At 42.9% G+C, this 19,221-nt stretch overlaps 1 protein-coding gene across 1 annotated transcript in view; it reads left to right on the top strand.

Annotated features, from left to right (window-relative positions):
* LOC128751034 (protein shisa-8) overlaps positions 1-17,149 on the top strand; it is a 72,848-nt gene extending 55,699 nt beyond the window's left edge. The window contains exons 4-5 of the mRNA XM_053851776.1: positions 6,922-7,038; positions 11,725-17,149. Of these exons, the coding sequence (XP_053707751.1) occupies positions 6,922-7,038; positions 11,725-12,239 (632 nt within the window). The 3' untranslated portion in view covers positions 12,240-17,149. The remainder of the gene's footprint in view (positions 1-6,921; positions 7,039-11,724) is intronic.
* Positions 17,150-19,221: the final 2,072 nt, after the last annotated feature.

Genomic DNA, 19,221 nt, shown 5'->3' on the forward strand with positions numbered 1-19,221 from the left:
CCAAATTGCCGGATTAGCATCTTACTTCCTCTTAAAAAAGTTAGAGTCACAAAAAATAATAGTAGTTACTTGAATAGTTTGATTTATTGTTGAGCAATCTGTCTTTTTATTAAACACTTATTCTGACTCCAAAGCAGCCTGAAGAACTGTCAGTGTTTAACAACTGCTGGATGTCAAGCATAGAGACAGTTATAGTTCAGAACATTCAGAGTGCCAGAGAGAGCACTGTATGATGAACATTCTTAATGTTATAAATAATACACACCCAGACAAACATGTTAGATACGAGTTAACAGGAAGTTGTGATGCCAAAAACACCACCCTACATGCTCATCTGAGCATTGCCAATAAAACCAATCCTAAAAAGTAATTCAAAAGCAGAGGGTTCCGCGCACTGATCCGCGGAAGACGACAGATGGTCGAAGACAAGTGCAAGAAGAAGAAGAAAGAATTCTGACAGGGACTGATGACACCACAGTGTCAAACATTGTTAGGTGTTACTTGCAAGCTACGGGGTGAATCTCATTTTCCGCCGCAGCACTTGACAGCTGATCTGTTCACATTTCTTTGAAAACACTATGGGATTTGTGTCGCAGGTAATGGAGGCTTGATGGTGCGTCTGGGATTTGGGGGACGAGTAACCCAAAAACACACACCCCAGGATGTGTCAGAATTATGATGGGCTGTATTTTGAACATTGAAGACATTCAATGTTTCAGTGATGCAGTGCGAGTGATAGCTGTCAACAGATATTTCAATGGTCACAGATGGGAGTGAGAAACCGCCTTTAGTTGGACTCACTCATGACTGGTTGCCCAAATGCGGTCCAAGTAAACTCGCGTTCTACATTCCCTCATTTACCTCGCATGGCCCCGCTCTCCGAAAATTTCATTTTTGCTCCACTTTCACGTCGTTGACAGGGAATAAGGGGGTGATTAAGAAATAAAAGCTACGGAGATGAGCAAAAGCGCAGAAGACATATGGAGGAAGGAAGCGAGGTAATAAAAGAAGGTCTGCTCTGCAGCATCTGCTCGCATGAAAGTGGTGTTTGCGTGATTTGTGCAGAAAGCAGCATGTTGTCATCAACTACGCTGGCATGTTTCCTCTTGCACCTGTGACAGAAATATTGAAGAGGCCCATATGTCGAACCAAAACGGCCTATGAAGGAGCTAACATGCGAAGCACATAGCGCTCTGTAATGTTCTTCTACATGTTTCATGAGCGAGAGTCTACATGCTGCTTTAATGTTTTTTTATATACAATACAATACAATTCAATACAATACAATATAATATAATATGATATAACATTGTGCATGTGCATGTGTGCAATGAGAGGTGATTTTAATACACATGTGGTGTGCATGCATGGCATTAAAAGGCTAAAGTAAATCAATTGTCACGTGACTGTGGTGACAAAAGGTGTTGTCAACCACCTACCACCTGGTGGAGAAGTGGTTAGCATCCAAGGGCGTCTGTTTCTTATGAATCTGTCTTTAGTGAGACTTAAGATCTGTCCACTTTAAGCCTCCGTAGAGAAAGCTACGTACCGTATATATATATATATATATATATATATATATATATATATATATATATATATATACCGTCATTGGGAGTTACCAACTGCTCCTCTAAAGGGCAAAGGCAAAAGCCAGCTACCATTTTTATTGTAGTCCACAGCGATCGTCCCAGATTTATTTCCTACTGAGCAATGTCTTGCACCTTGTTGATGGGCATGGATGTTATGTAATGAGTCGGAGATAAACCACCAGATCTAGAGCAGCAGCAGTGCAGTCGAACCACAGCGCAGTGGGCTCAAGCCATTGCAGCAGTCGTACTCTTTGATGCTGAGCCCTGCTGAATTAGGCCATCGCCCAGCGGTGCTCTGCTGCCTGCCTCAACACACACACAATCGCAAACAAAAACAAACCAATGCCAGGGAACAACATGCTTCTCCGCACACTGCGCCGCAGCCGTACTCATATCAATGAACCAGCATGCATTAAACATATATCACCAGCACACTGTTTGCATCCACATTCCAAAGCCCTTATTTTGCACATTTAATGAACATTAATTTGAATATTGCTTCGCCTCCAAGGCTGCCACAACATTGTGCTGAGGAAGACACGGGAGAAAGTGGGACAATCAGTCAGAATTTATTCCAGGATAATAAATACAGCAAAAATTCCTTCTCTAACTCCGTGCTGTTGCTCAATATGCCTGAATGAAGAGCACCAAAGTGAGTCAGGCAGGGAGCCTCTTGAATAACACATTAAAACACTGAATATGAGATGGACTGGTGACCTGAGGATCCATAAAGTGAATACAATACGTTGAAATAAAAAATACATTCAGTCAGGGAAGCAGAAGAATCACGGCTTCCATCAGAGGAAGACTCTATTTTAATAGAGCAAGTTAATATTTGAGAGAACCAAAAATGTTTCTCAAACTCCCAGTGATCGACAGTTTGGAAGAGAAATGCAGACTGAGAAGTTTTATTATTGAAACCACAATGGTCTATGATGGGAACAAACTTTTATTGTTGCGTCAGTTTCACTTCAAAAGCAAGACGTTTAGTCGGTGATTTTCTTTCAGGCAACTTCAGCTGAGCAAAATCCAGTTCCACAGCCTCAGAAAACCATTCTGAAAATCATTTCCTCTGGCTCCCTTCGAGGGAAGGTCATGAAGTCACAGCAATAGAAGAGAAAGGAAATCATTTGACTGTTGACAAACTAAAATCAGTAGTGTTGCTGTCATTGTGTCAGGCTTGTTTTGGCTTAGAACTTTCATCCTAGTTAGGTTGGGAAGCAGATTTTGCTAGAGGATGACAATGGAATATAATGTTTAATGGGGTAGAAACATAGCAAACATTATCTCTTACGATACTACGAAATAATCCTGTGGTGTGATGTGTGTCCGCATTGAATTTGTTCTTATAATCCGACAATATTACGATCAGAAATCTTCGTTTGTGGTGGGAGAGCCGCTCCCGACTTCAACTGCTCACTTGTCAACAAATATGTAAATCCTCAAACATTGGGGAGCAGACTGGGAAACAAGAATAAAGTTACAAAATCATCGAAACTCACACCTTGTCAATCACACTTTCATCATGGGAACATTCATATTGATATGGTGAACAGGCTGCGGTGAGAAATGTTGACCTTCCTTTGACACATTTGGTCCGTCAACATGGCCCCAGTGGTAGTATCAGAAAGATGTGTAGGACAACAAGGAATCAGCCAACTGCAGGTCGAAGTTGAGACGGATATTAGCCAGTATTTCAAGCAACTTTGATCTAATAGTCAGCCACTACATTTACCTAATACTGACATAGAGTCCATGAAAGTAGTGAAATGTGTATCTACCATATTGGAGTCAGGTGTCATCTGAAGTTGCCCAAAGAACTGTGACTTCCTCAAACCTGAGAATCTCAGTTTGTCTTAGCAGAATTCATTCATTTACTTGACAGTGAACAAGAGGTCGGCCTAAAAGCAGGCTACCCAGTTATCCATTTTCATCCCGCTCACCTGCAGCCACAGCTGACTTTAAAATACCCAAATATTACTGCGTTCTCTCAACTACACGGCAGAGCTCGTGTGGCAATGCTTAGTTAGTTTTGGAAAATGACTCAATGGGAGCAGAAAAAACTTCACTATCACCTCCTACATATGTAAATCAGCGCTTGCATGTGAGGGAGCCGCTGGAGTACAAAGGAAGCGAGTCAGTTTACGCTGAGAGAAAAGCCTTCAGGGCTCAACAAACTTTTTTCTGCATGAATATTAGAGGTTTAATGGCCCCTTGTATATTTCCACTGGCCTGGCGGTGGCAATATACAAGAAATGAAAATAACTCCTTTCATAATGTGACACCCAAAATACACAATAGGTACCAAAATTCAGTCTTTATAAGATCTGTATAATTTGATGTCACTAAATAAAGCTTGGACTTCAAGTCATGACGTTGTTCAGTGAGTCGGCCGATGGATACTACAGTAAGACACAATGATGGAGATGATAAAGTGGCAGCTCATGTGGCTGAGGGAACCCATGTGCGGATGTTGGAACCTTCCGCAGTGATTTGAAAATAGTAGAAATAAGAAGCTATAAGCAGGTGAGTTGCCCCAGTGAGGAGACACTGGGAAACGTTCTTCCATAGTGCCCATTCCTTTCTGGACACATTTGAAACAAATACATTGTCTGCTATTTGTTTCTGCAAGCAGCATGGAAAAATAACAACCGAGTGTCAGTTGCTACAGTTTTTCACAAACTGTGAATTTCTATAGGACTTTCAGCACAAGTCACTACCTCCCTGCACTGTTTGTTTGTTTAAGTTCATCTGATAAACTTTGATCCAGATGGAAAGACGCTACAAGCTACTTCTGTTGTTCCCCCAATTGTTTCCGAAAAACTTCAGAATGCGATTGTTTTTCTTTTAAAAGTGAAGCTAAAGGCTCTGGTTTGGAAGTAACAAAGACACGCTGAATAGCAGCTGTAAGATGCCCCAACATCAACAACACGTGGCTGTGTTTACGGCAGTTTAGACTGTTGTTTCCCATTTCGACTGTTTTTTTTTTAAGCAAAGCAAGCTCGTGTCACTAAAATAAAACCATGAGTTATGCTAATTCACTAGTGTAACATAGTACCGAGTCTTGGGATGTGTATCCAGTTTGTCCTGCTGTGGTTTTTTTCCAGTTCTACCAGTTTTTCCTTCCATTTTTTTTCATTGCACTGACGTATATTAAGTCTGTTGACTGCCTACTGCAGCTCCCAATGGATTGCAAAACCATGTGGCACATGGACACACTCATGGAGCTTGTTTATCCAGCGTGAGACTTGACCAGCTTTGAGATAGCACACCTGAATGCTTCAGAGAAGAACATGGCGATGTGAAGTACGCGTTATCTTGTTATAAGAGGTGAACCATCATAGCGATCATCCTTTAACATCTGGAGCGCAGCGTTATTATCTTTGTGCACCATGATAGTTTAGCATAATTGACCTACTGTACCAAAACAAAATGACTTTTGTGATTCATCACGCTCATACTTCCACTGTAAAGACCTCCTTAAAGAATGATACAATGTTACACGCATCTGCCATTTAAAGATATTAACTGGGAGGCAGCAGTGAGCTCTGCTCTTGTTTTCTTCCAAGAACGGCTCGTGGCCAAACTGGAAAGTGACCAGAGATCTCTCCATCAACTCTCTTTCTTCTTTTCTACCCTGCTGCCCCATTATTTCTACTACTGTTGGCTCCAGAGCGCTGGCTAGCAGGAGAATGTAGGACGCTTGGCAAGCCCGAGTGTCAAAATGGTTCAATTGATACTTGTGTGTAACATCTTAGTGGTGTCTTTGTTTATAAATATTTGTTGCCTCTTTTGCATTTTTAGTTTGGCGGAGCAGGTGGCCAGAGTCATTCAATACACCCCACCCACTGGATATTACACACACAGTTACGCAGACATCAAATTACATCACACCGTTGAGGCTCGCTGTAGTGCACGCCTCACGCAGCGTGTCATCGCTGCATATCAATTACACGGGGAAGTGAAGATCTATTCTAATTCAATCACTCACTGCTGGTGTCACACCCATCGCTCCCTATTCTCTCAGCATCGCCTCTCTCGTATTCCCCCTGCTCCTGATCCCTGCCCAGGCGTCTCACTTATTACGAGGCTGGTGTCAGGTTATGCATTCATGGAGATGTTGACGTGTCTGTGGGGGCGCAACTTATAAATGTTTGCATTAACAGGCGGGCGTTCTGGTTTGGAAGATTCAGACAGTATATGGTAACAAGTACCACTATACTAATACTGTACAGTATTACCAAAGAAAACACCTATAAAAGGACAATGCTTTTGGGCTCTGTCTGTTGCTGGTCATAACACAGTAAGACACAACTTGTTTTACCGCTGACTTTTTTAGTCCTGTACAGGTTGAATCATAATATTTGTTGTCATATTTTTGGTTTGTGAGTGAACCCTATGACATGAAACAACCAAGTTACTCGATGCTAAACAGGAAGTGAGTCCTCCCTTTTGTAAAGTAAGTTTACTCGAGGGTACAGTGAGTATACTTATTTTATACTGAAAGTCAGGACGTATTTCTACTTCTGACATTATACATTTGAAATATGTAAAGTACACTGAATAAATAATAAAACACAAATAAAGTGAAGTTGAAATACACTACTTTTTTCTCGGGTGGTATGTTATTATAGTATTATTATTATTGAGGTGATCCCTAAGCAAACTGTGCAAAGGATCATGGGAGTGGGTGAATGGGGGTAGAAAACAGACTCTTTCGCACTGACATTGTTTCGTTCCCATTTGACAGTTGTGGATTAGTGCTTTCATTGACTTACTGTAGTTGGTTGTTCTATGAGTGTGACCCTCCGTTGTCAACCATAGATGACATGTATTTTGGCATGTGGACATGTATGAACTTGTACTCCTTTGAATGGTGCCGACATGAAGTTCAAATCAATTAAGAATATTTGTTATATTGAAAAATACATTCTGTTGATTCTCTTGCTGAAGTATTGCATCATTGCTGAGGAACCTGTGGATCCCATTTTGAAAAAAAAGAAGATGTTTTAAAGTGATAAAGCATTCAGGAATACTGGAGGAGCAAAGCTTGAGAGTGGTGTTACGACAACATTACTGTAGGCACAAGTCGCTCAGGATTTTGACAAGGTTTAACCATCTCATCGGTGCAGATGAGCATGACTGAGAACAACATCAAGGTCAGGAATGCTTTTACACTGAACAACCGCTTATAAAACAACCGCTGTGTGAGAGTCAATAAAAGCAAGTTGGTAAAATAAGAGTGTCATTCTGCATTCATTTGAATATTATTATGGGGCAACTACAAGTAGACACAAAAATAACCTGCTCTTCTCTCATCCTCTTGTAGATCACAACCATCTGAACAACGCAGCTCTGCCTCCCCTGGGGCCCGCCATGGCCTTGTCTCACCCTCATAACAATCTGGGAATCGGCTTCAATAAGTACACCTCACTCAAGGCCGTGGGTGAGTATCACTCACAGACACGCAGGACACAAAAGGATGAAACGGTTTCAATTGCCGACATCAGTGGCGCAGCACGTGTCCACTTGTCAGGGTCACAGAGGCCAAGGATGATATAGCATATACAAAGTCCAGAGGGAGGATTGAATGTCTTCACCCACCGAAGAAAAGCCAAGAGGAAGCACCTATTAAGAAAATTGTTTTTTTTTGTTTTATGAGGCAGGCTTTAATCAAATCATGTTGAATCATGTTGTGGGTGATTCTTATCCCACACAATTGGATCACAGAAACTATGCAATTATGAGCTCAGGTTCCAGACCTTGTTGTCTTCAGAAAAGTTGAGGACACAAGCTCACGATTCCAAAGTCCCGCAACTCGAAGCCCCCTGGCTAGACGTGGCTCACTTGTATGAAGATGGATTCTACATAAAACATTTGTGGGACACGCTGGTTTTCTGCAAATACGATTTGAAAGTTGCTCAAATACAATTTGGGAAATTAAAACTACATGTAACAGCCATCGGTTCCGACCAACCGGTCGTGAGTCAGATTGGACGTAAGTCGAATGGCATTCAAAATAGTCGACGCGAGGGTTGTAGGTGCTACTGTGTTGGTAGATTGCTGTCTGAGAGTGAGATGCTGGGATACTGTGCTGCCGTAACTGTCGTACCGTTGGCAGACATTGAATTTTAAAAAAGCATCTAGTGGCATCTACTTGTAAGTACTGGTAGGTAAGTCGAGCAGGTCGTAAGTCGGAGGTTACTTGTATTATCAAGTTGAGTGAGATATTGTATTGCATTGAGCAGTTAAAGGTAACAGTACTACCGTGAGGTGTTAACACTTGGATCTCTTAACTGAGCCCTACAGTCCTTTCAAATGGGGATATTGTGAATCTTGGCCCTGCAGAGTTGTCAACACTGTCATCTCTCTGAGGCTCAGTCATGTAACGCTGACAGCTATTGATAATACCCATCTATTAATAGCCATCGTGAGTCAGCTGAGGAGAGGTTACAGACATTATTCTGATGATGACATAACTCGTGATTTACTCAACAAGGCCACAAACGTGGGACAAACACAAACCATCGATACCACCATTGTGTGACAGCAATGGCGGGACATAAACACCGGTGTGTGGTGCGAGGAGCCTGCCAGACTGGCCGTCTGGAAGGCAAATCTATTGCAGATACGATGCAGCTGAGAGTCCTCATATGAAGCCATGCTCATGTATACCATGCATAACTGGAGGAGAGGAGTGACGCTAATGAGGAATGATATCTGGACACTTGTTCATCTGTTGAAACAATATGCAAGGAGGCAGAAAAGCCCCTTCGCAGCAGAAGAGCGCCAGGCTGTGTCGAAGCAAGAGACTCAGGATTTCCTGGCTAACGTTTAGTCCCTCTGTTTATTTTCACCTCTGTGGAAAAGCCAACCCTAACCATAGCCTGAAAATCTTATAGAGAGAAGGCTTAAATTCCCAATAACTCAGCAGCAATATTGCCATTTTATTTTTTCATGAGAGCACTAGATGATGCAGTGCTATCATATTTAGAATGAGGGATACTGAACAAGTAGCTGACCTTATTTCAGACCTTAGGAGGAGCATAGTCTCTTCATCTTTTTAAAGGCAACTTCTGTTTTACTCAATCACAATGCCAGTTTTCCTTTTATATTGTATCACAGTAATCATAATAAATGTCTCTCTCTTTCTTTATTCTTTTTTTTTTGATGAAGCTAAAACATCATTTTGAGAAAAAGCCCAATATTTTCAAAAACATTGACATATGAGCAACATTTTTAAGACAAAGAGGTTAATGGGGGGATTTTAAAAGGGAAATATGATGAAATCTAAAGTGAAAATTCAAAAAAGCTGCTCAACCCTACATCACAGCTGGACTGAAGGCAATGTATGTATCAGAATATGCACATCAGTTTTACAGCTGTAATTATTCTGCGTGGGTCAGGGGGTCAGAAGTAATGTGGACTGGTTGAACCCCTGAGCAGAGAAGACAAGAAAGCATGACTTTATAAATAGAGCAGAAAACAGTGATATATGTCAAATTGCTGTCATGCACTTTACTGTGCAGAACCGGCCCACGGGTCTGGCTCCAGGCAACTGCTGAATTAGACATGTTATTGAAGAGCAGGGTATCAGCAATTCATCTTTTTTGTCCTGGTGAGGATGGTTATCCAGTCATTTTTTTTGTTTTGTTGTTTTACAGTTCACACAATCACAATTATACAAAGTGTTTATTTCTGTTGCAAAGCATTAAAAAATAATCCAACTACCATAATTTCCGCACTATAGAGCGCACCAGAATAATCGCCGCACCAAATAAATTCAAGAAGGAAATACAGTCGAACTTGTTCATGCATAAGCCGCACTGGTCTACAATAGAGGAAATAGCGGAAATAAGCTGCGGAATACGGAGCACCTTGATCTTTCCACACATTGAACCAAGTCAGAGAGATAACTGACGTTCGAGAAGGTTTTAATAAGAGAAGGACAGATCCAGACATCAGGAATGATCAAAGAATAGTCAAGTGATCTGCCAGCGTTGGACCACTGCGCTGCGCTCCTCCATAGCATCAGTATCTGGCAGCGCCCAGCTGCACATCTCAGTGTTTAGGGAGTTTGTTTTGAACGATGTTGTCCACCCAGACAGCGATCAGACCCTTTCCATTTATCATACTGTATTTTTGTGGAGTCGCGCTGTACAAGTAGTTTCCGGCATCTAGCGCTGAGTCGCCTGAGGCGAGAAGCTCACCCTTTGTGGAGAGTTTCCAGAGACAAGGTGCAGCTCTCCAGCCGGGCTCAAGTCCGCTGACAAAACCCGACTCGCTTGTGTTCACATCGGACTTTTGAGCCGAACGCACTTTGTCTTGAGACAGCATCTAACATCTTTTATTCACGTCAAAGCCCTCAAAATGCATTGTTTTCGCTTGTGTGCCCGAAGTTCCGACACCACAGCCGATCTCAGTGGCTGCTGTTGACGGAACTGCGCACATGCGGGCAAAAACAGCGCATTTCGAGTGCTTTAAGGGTAAATAAAAAGATTCATAGATTTCATCGCCTCTGATTTAATCTGATTTCAGCCTGTAAAAATCCATACATTAGCCGCACTGCTGTATAAGCCGCAGGGCTCAGACCGTGAGAAAAAAAGCAGCTTATTATCCGGTATGTTTAGCTATTTTTATTCTCTGTATCTTTTTGTACATACAGGATATTTCATTAAAACGCCACGATGACTGGTGACCCATTATGTACACTCTGGATTGTGACAGGAATATTTTTTTGCATTTACATGTTAAACACTTAACACATTGGTTCATAGTTGTTGTTTTTTTCACAATTATTCATAATGCCATGAGGAGCACATATATTCTGCTGCAAAACAGAAATGTGAACGCTCAACAGAAATAGCTCCATAACATTAAAGACAACTACATGGAGAAGAAGAATCTCTGTTTTCAACTCGCTGCATTACTTAATAAATGATTGGTCTCTGCTCTGAGAGCCTACTTATTATTTTATTCACTTTTGATAATGGAATTCTAAATGAGGGACTGTTATCTGGGATGGCGCTGAGCACTGTTCAGATCAAGTGTGTTTAAAGTGTATTGTTGTTCGTTGATATTAGTAGCAGGACATGTACCACATATTTCGGACCTAGTGACCTAAGTGGACCGCTGACACACTCGCGCTGAATTTGTGTCACATCTAGTCAAATTACCTCCTTTTCAAAGCACCTGTAAAATCATGTGAGATAATAGAAGAAGCCTCAAATATAACACAGGCAAATACAGTTTCAGAATCAATGACATTAAATTGGGTTCCAACATTTCTTTTCTCCACCTCAGTCTAAATGAACAAGGCCAGGGCAAACAGGGGTTGATGGTGCTTTAAGGGCAGTGTGTGTGAGTTGACTGGCTGAATGGTGATGGCTGAACAGTCGAGTTCCACATAGCTTGCACTAATCTGACTTGACATGTTGAACATGGTCTATTTTTATTCCCTTCATCTGGCTGGTTTTGTCAGACGTTCACTCATACAGCCTCCACGCGAGTTATTTTGTGCTTGGTGCTGGCCTCAGAATGTTTCAACATGTGGTCAAAAGACAGGGAAGTTCAGGCTCCTGATTGGTGCATTTTCAATTCAGTTGTGGCAGCGTGGGGTCATAGGTCATAGATACTGGGTTACAGGACATCTCTCAGGGTCTGGAAGTGGAACTTGCACATCTTCATTTAAATGGCTTATATGTTCTACCATCCAAAAGAAGGTCAGGTGCGTATTCCTAAAGAAGCAAAATAGTTGTGCCGAGTGGCCAAACTGCAAAAAAAATGTTTTTTTATTATAATTTCCCTGAAAAATGAAGAGTAGATCCTAGAAAATGTAAAAGCTATTCCTAAAGAAACCCAGCTCTTCAAGAGAGCTCCTACTGTGAGATCTGTGAACAGCGGGTAAGAGGACATCTAGTTCTAGCAGAGGACAAAATAATGTGTACTTGTACTTTGCTTTGTGAATGCTGTGCTAGTTGGCAGGGGTTTACACACATTTTATAGGCTAGTGTAAAAGTGCAACTTACAATTTATTTAACAGAGTCTTTAATATATTTTTTTAAGAATATATGCTAATAGTTGCTCTGTATCACGACCATAATCGGGACTCTCCTGTCTCTCCTCCACACAGACACCGTCCCAAGGGACTACTACAAGAGCTACCCGATGGTTGACTACACCCACCGCCAGTCTCCTCCTACTTTCCAGCCAATCAACTTCCACCCGAAGGACAAGCCTTTCCTCCCACCGCCAGATGTCCACGCTCCGCTCGCCATCACCATCAACTCCTCCATGATCCCCAAGCCCAAGATCTCCAAAACCAACACCCACCCACTCACCTCCAGCTCAGCGTTCAAAGTTTGGGACCCCAGTAAGAGCCACGTACAGCAGCATCCGGCGGCGTTGCACATGGGCCTTCAGGTGCAGCAGCAGCAGCAGCAGCAGCACCATCCGCTCCAGCAACAGCAACACCAGCCGCTGCACCAGCCAAACAGCCGGCGCCAGGCCTACTCCAACAAGCGGCAATTCAGCATCGAGACACTGCCGGAGCTCTTCTCCCAACCACTGGGCTACGGTCACTCCCCGCGGATGCACCCGAAGCACAAAGGACTCCCCACAAACAGCAAGACGGAGGTCACTGTCTGAACATGAACCACACCAAGCAGCTCTAATATCTTTCTACTCACCACTGTATGAGCAGGGGATGCAATTATATATCTAAATTCATCATCAGCGTTCTTGGTGACAATGCAAGAGACCATTGCATACTTTCTAGACAGTGGGCCACGGCATACACCACACTGGGAATGCGGTGGACACAGTTGTGACTCTTTCAACCAGGTCACTGCTAAATAATTGAGTGGCCTCTCTGTGTGTTGGCACAGCTCTTCCTCCTGTTCCTCCGACCTGCTCGCACCTTTGTAGCACGCCCCACCCCTCCTCGCACAAATATTTAAAATCCAATATTTAACTTCTGCAGCGGAGACACAACCCATCCAGGGCTGTCAGAGGGGTATGTGGGGCAGCATTTCCCATAAGACTCTGGCAGTCCATCATCAGAGACAATGCTGTGGTGTTGTCAGCTCTCGTCGCACCTCGGCCCTCCAGAGAGGGAGATCTCTGGCTTGCCTGGAGGAAGGCAGGGGAGTGAGTCATCTCACTCTATTGGCAAATGAGTTAAATGAGATCTGAGCCGTGTGGACAAACACACGCTTGTCAAAAACCACAGAGTGTTTTCCAGCAGCATTAAAGTTACCAGGCAGCACCCATCACTGACTCGCACACACTTAAGGTCTCTTCACACACATGCTCCTCAAACAGCGAGGAGCTGAATAACCCAACTCGCTTGCTGTATGCTAGATATGTGAAGCTGTTTGTGGAGCTGCTAATTCCAGTCAGACCTTGCTGTAAATGTAAATCTCTGCCTGTAAAGGTTGTCACGAAAGTACCGGCACTTTCAGTGGCTTAAACTGATATTTCAACCACAGATGGTTATCTGATTCTGTTTTTGTCAGCCTGCCGTAGTGCTCTCTAGCAAGGCTTGTAGCCGTAGTGCAGCTCAGACATGAACGCCCCAGGACACAGAAGACGTTTAGAGTTTGGGGTCTACATCAAATCGTTCCAACATCTGTAACTATCATCGCATTCGCTATGATATGATTTCATTAGCCTCACATGTGGCCCGAGCTCACGTTCCAGCTATTGTATGTTCTGTTGGACTCCACGACAGAGAGGCGAATTCTGGAAGCAGAAGAAACTCCTGACATTAGACATTATTTTAGAATGTATTTGAAGGGTTGTCAGGCAAAAACCTTTCGATGATCGTTGCCTATGAAGACCCAGTTTTCATACTCTGAACTCCTTATAGATTATTAGAAGTACTACATGCGCTAAAGTTGGTGCGCCATGTGGTTGCTACACTTTCAAGTGGGCTTTTCCCAGGGTGAACGTGTTCTCGTACCCCGCCTCAGTGGAGGAATTACCTTCCGGTAAAAACGTAGAATTAAGACTGATGTGCATTGACCGTTTGTACAGTTCCACAGTTACTGTGATAAATTGCAACATATCTTTGGTATCTCACCATAAAACAAAAAAAAAAGATGAGTTATTTACTAAATATATTCCATTAAACATAGAGATAGTCAAGAAGTCCTGTTTGGTTTCAAAAGTGGGCGCCTTGTTTTGTCAACATTTACATTGAACCTCCTTCATTTGTCTTGGTCAGGACCGCCGCAGTGCACTTGCCTGCCTCATGATTCTCCTCATCGTAGGACCGAGTCAAACTGCACGTTTAACAAAGTCACACTCTCTTCTTTGTGCCCCTCCCTCCACCTCCCGGAGAGCTGAATCCCCTGCACCACAAATGATCCCACCTTCTGCGCATGGTGGCCCGAGCTGGTGTAAAGTATGTGGTTCTTCCATGCATGTGTGTCGATAGAATTGATGACGGAGTCTGTCACTGCATGAGGGAATCTAGACTTACGCTCAGGATCCAGAGGTTTACTGAGGTCACACTTGGAAGAACCAGCTGATTGTCTCAGGGCAAATTTAGAAACTCTCACTAAAGCTATTGAGCCAGATAGCTGTTGTCAAGGACACGTCACGGAACATTTTTGGTGCATAAATGGCACCTGCTTATAAGCATTTATACACTCTACACTCTAGCGTAGTAACTTTGGCTTTTTTAGGGTCTTGGTCTCGAATGCATTTTTACACTGTCTTGGCCACCGACTGGGCGGATTCAACGTTTCCATTCAAGACCAGTCGAGACCGACAGAGAAAACAAGAGCTGCTTTCCCAGGTCACACACTTGATAACGCCCCATCTGGACATTGGATGAAGATGACAGTCTGGTGCTGCTTGTTTCAGCAGATGCCAGATTGGTTCACCTTTATGAGCTTGTTTCATTGGAACAAAAACCTGCACCTACTGTGGCTCATTTGTGGATGAGTTTGAGCTTATAAACAGTCTTGGTCTTGTCTGGGTCTTGACACTCTCCAGTCTCGATGATGTGGTCTTGACTACGACACTACTCTTCAGTCTATTCTTTTCCCAAAAAGTATCAAAAAGAAGCTACGCAAAAAGGTAACTGATCACAAGCTATATTTCTCTTAGTGTCGCTTTTCTGTCAAGCAGCAATGAGCATGAGTGAGTAAACCAAAAGGAAAAAGAGGCCAGAGTTGACAACATAATAACGGCAAAAGGTCTGATTTTCCAGAAGCAGCTCACATTGAAATCTGCGGACGTCCATCATGCCGATCAACTGAGAGACCTTAATCCACGCAAGCAAACAAAACTACGGACGGAATCACACTTCAGTGTGGCAGGCAATATGAGCGATCAACACTGTGATGGCGTCTCCATTTTTCCTCCCCAAGATGTGAAGAACCTGTTAGCCAGGCTGTTTGAAGCAGTGTTCAGAGCTGCCGAGGCGCTTTTATGATCAGAGATCAGCTGAGAGCGAGGATCATGAATACAAAAGCATCAATTGGATGTGCCTGGTGTGAGAATGCATCAAACGCCTCCATTGTGAGGCTCTTGCCGCCGATGCACAGTGTGTTGTGTACTGATGTGCCGTGCTTCTCTCTCTCATGTCTCTGACTTTTATTCCCAAGAGGCAGCACGGTTTTAGTGGGTCACTACAGATAAAATGTGAAAAGCATTTTGGCCTCCAAAAGCCCTTCCCTGAAATTCTGTGGGGTCTGTCCTTAATCACTCGGAAAGTATTAGACGTCAGGAACAAACCAGGAGTGACAGCCAGTAAACAGGCGACACAAGTTAGTCCAGCAATAAGCACTCATCTCTACTCACCCCGACCTTGTCGAGCTTGTCGCCCTCTGGAGTCCCCCAAGTTCAGAGGTGTTGGCTGTTCATGGTGATGGAAGAGTGGGACACATGAGGACGGTTTCAGAGATAAGAAGGAGGGGCCACTCAAAAAGGGCTGGTTAGGTAAAGTAAAGTTTTCAAAGTGCATAAAAAGTGGGTTTGATCTTTACACAAAGTTGATCAATTATGAGCTACACACTGATTATCAAGCCGCCATTTATAAATCTGTGATGTTAGTCGGGTAAAATCAACAAATCTCAAACGGTCCTGTTGTGCCGTCCCATGCATGGCTTGTGGAAATGTATCTAATGTATCTATTTTGTTTCTGTAGTGAAATGCTGAGTGTGCCTGCACAAGCCATTTTTTTTTCCATGATACTGTTCTGTCACACAACAGTGAGTGATGTGTGGTCCAGAGTCACATTATTGAGATGACCAAAACTCGGGAGGTGTCTCCAGGATGTGCATTGACTCAGACCTTTTGGATGAACAACAAAGGCAAAAAGACCTGATGTTAAGAAAGCACTGTGGCAGGGTTTAGGGCGTCATCGGCCATTGTGGAAGGACACTGGAAAACAGGAACGAGTCAAACAAAAGGTGGGACACTTCGACAGCTGTACTCACACACACACACACACACACACACACACACACACACACACCGCACGAATGACACGGGAGTCCTAACATTATATATATCTTCCATACACGTTCCACCACTCGGACAAACAGGACCAAAAGCCTTGAATCAGAAGAAACTGAGTACACCTACCTGATGTGTTGGCCGTCCAAAACTGTGAGAATGCCCTGTCAGTTTTGGACCATCAGCTTAGCGTGCGTCTACTCAATCTCTTCTGATCAGTGACAGACTATGGCGTCACTCGCTCTTCCCAGAGCTCATTGACTGTTCTTTGTCAAACTTCCTCTCTATTCAAGAAACAATGCAAGTATTCTACCGAAGGTTATCTGAATGCAACCTGGTAGACATAGTTGCTCTCCACGATCCCTAGCAATATACGATGTTATGTTGTATTGTTCGATTGATTCTCGTTTCAATGTCTCTCTAGAGTTTTGTATTGTACTTTACTTTCATTTAAAATCATTCATCAAACAGAACAAAAAAAAAAACAAAAAGAAAAAAACATCATCTGACCAATGGAAAGTGAAGTGCTTCCAGATTTTAGGCTGCACGCCCTTCGACCCCCACCTCAGACCTGCCCCCAATACTACCAGAGGATGTCATATTTTCTAAAACTCAGTTACATTGTACAATAAACATGCACTCATGTTATTACTGTGAACATATTTGCATTGTATTCAAGTGCTTTGCCAACACATTAACAAAATATTTAAAAAGAAGTCATTATTGTACAGCTTTCGGAAATGCAAAATGATGAAGAAAAAACGTATTGTTTCACGATTATTTGGTAGCACTAGGCTGTCTTTGATCGCTATATACTACTTGTGTATATATGTATGCTGTACCACTCGTCCGCTGTGAAAGTTGTTGACTACTCAGTTTATATAAGGGCTTTTTCTAGATATTAAAGCAGACTGGGTGATCATTCTCTGCAACTGAAGAATAACCTACGAGTTTTTTAAGAGGTGATGAGTATGGACAGGATTTTCATGCACACTAAAGTCCGGTAGAAATAAAAAATAGACTGATGTAAGACAGAAGTGAAAAATAAATTCGCCCATGTGTCCTGTTTGAATAAAACTTTCAATACAGTTGCCGGTGTTTGATTGCGAGTCATCTTTGCCATTTTATGACGCTGTCTTTGTTCAAAGAGGGGAATATTGGGCAAAGCTTTCTGTGCTATTTCTCTTCTTAAAAATCTTAAATGAGTTCTGCTTTTGAGAATAGCAGTCATTATCTCTTTCAGAGGATTCCTTTGAGAATACAAACACAATCAAACTTGGATGTGAAATAGGGGAGGCGTTTTTTTCAAGGATAGAAGCAAAGACAAGATGAAGGAAATCGGGGGATTAATTGGTTGGGGACTGTCAAAACCATGACTTAAAAAGTTAAAAAAAAATCACTGAGCAAAGAGTTGCAGTTGGTAGATCCAAATTAAACAAAACAGGTACAGTATAAGTAGTTTTACCGCTGAGTGAGGGAACAGCTCTTTTAGTCATGTTGTACATTACTGTATTTCCATGCAAAAGTAGAGCAAGTTAGAAGATACAGGAGCATTACTCTGATTTAGTTCCGTGTTTCCTGCATGTGATTCTGGCTCTGTGTTGGTCTTTGTAGGTTTGTGTCTTATCTGGCTAAATAATGAAACTTATTCCAGCTGTCCATCAGTCTGCAAAGACTGGAACCATTAACCATTGTGTCTGCTTTGACCCTCTATCATGACACTCTCTGGTTGCTGGGTCAGATGTTGAGCCCACCCACAACTCACCTTCCGCCTGTTCCAGTATCCAACAGTTGTGGTTCTCTATTTCTCTCACTCCCACCGTTGGCATTCAATCAAGTCTTCATGGATATCAACACTTTGGTGCCAGCTCGTGTCGCCAGATGGTTACTTCGCGTTCCTATGGTAAACTCTTCCAAGACTCCATTTTCTCGTTCTAAATTCTGTGCGTGCTTTATTCCCTTTTCAGCCGCTTCCTTAGTTCTCGTTCTCCTCACTTCGATTGTGTTCCGACGATTTTTTTTCCGGGTAGAAAAATAAATATCTCACAAATCTCATAAATCTCACTTTTATTTTCCGATAGATATTGTTGTTTCCTCGTGTTTGTGTGTGTGTGTTGATTGGGCCACGCAAGTTTATTTCCGAGTGCGTTTGTGTTCTCCCAGTGAGTCAGGCTTGAGTATAATTCGCCTTCTGTTCCAGCCCTTGTGTGTATTTCCCGGTCCGTGCTCTGGTTCCGGCACGCTTGGTTCATGGTATCCGTTAGTCTGTGTATAACTTCGTCTTTAAGTTAATCTCGTCTCCAAGCACACATTACACCTGGGTCTGATCACATGGACAGCCTTGACTTGTAAGTATGGAAACAAGCTTGACCACTGAATCAAAGTAAAAAATATGCGTCAATAGTACCAGGCGCTTAAGACGAGAAAAATGCTGGGCAAAGCTTCAAATTACTTTTGTTTCTTCTCTTCCCTCTGTGTGAGGAGCGGAAGAGGAACATTATGGGGTACTTGCAACCACAATATTGTCTCTAGGTGCTGTAAGTGTGGAGCACACTAACCTAACACTGAAGGACAGTTTAAGGGTAGGTTCACAGTATTTTCATCCTCCAGTGATAGACTAATGATGTCAGTTTGTTTTGCATCTCTCCAAGAAAGACGCTTCCTCCAAAAATGGTCTAATTAATACGTTGTGAGAAGTTCTTGTGAGGACATCCCCCGCCCGGCTCCCACGAGCAGCAGCCGGAAAGATCTGCTCTAAGCTTTCGTTTGACCTACTTTGGCAGATCTTGTTTTCTTACAGAATGTGTTCTCAGGTTTACTGGCTAGTGACACATCAAAAGACGAACTGGGGGGGGAGTAGCTGATTTCACCCAAAAAGGAGGGCGATACGTGATAGGAATGCTCCATAATGTCTCCAGTAGTCGATTGTAAGAGCCTTTTCTTCCTCTTCACATGGCCGTCCCCGCCCTCATCGCTTTGTCATACACAGCCTGAAGTACAGAGCACCCAAAGATGTGTGTTGTCACATAACTTGCTCTGACATCATCTGAGATTTAGTTGGATGTTTCCTGTGGCTTGTGAGCTGGCATGTTGCCTTTATACAGCCTGAGATGGTGACAGGGCATAAATGGCTCGTGGTGCGCATGTGTTTTGGTTTTGT

Source organism: Synchiropus splendidus, chromosome 19, assembly GCF_027744825.2.
Source record: "Synchiropus splendidus isolate RoL2022-P1 chromosome 19, RoL_Sspl_1.0, whole genome shotgun sequence".
Classification (NCBI taxonomy): domain Eukaryota; kingdom Metazoa; phylum Chordata; class Actinopteri; order Syngnathiformes; family Callionymidae; genus Synchiropus; species Synchiropus splendidus.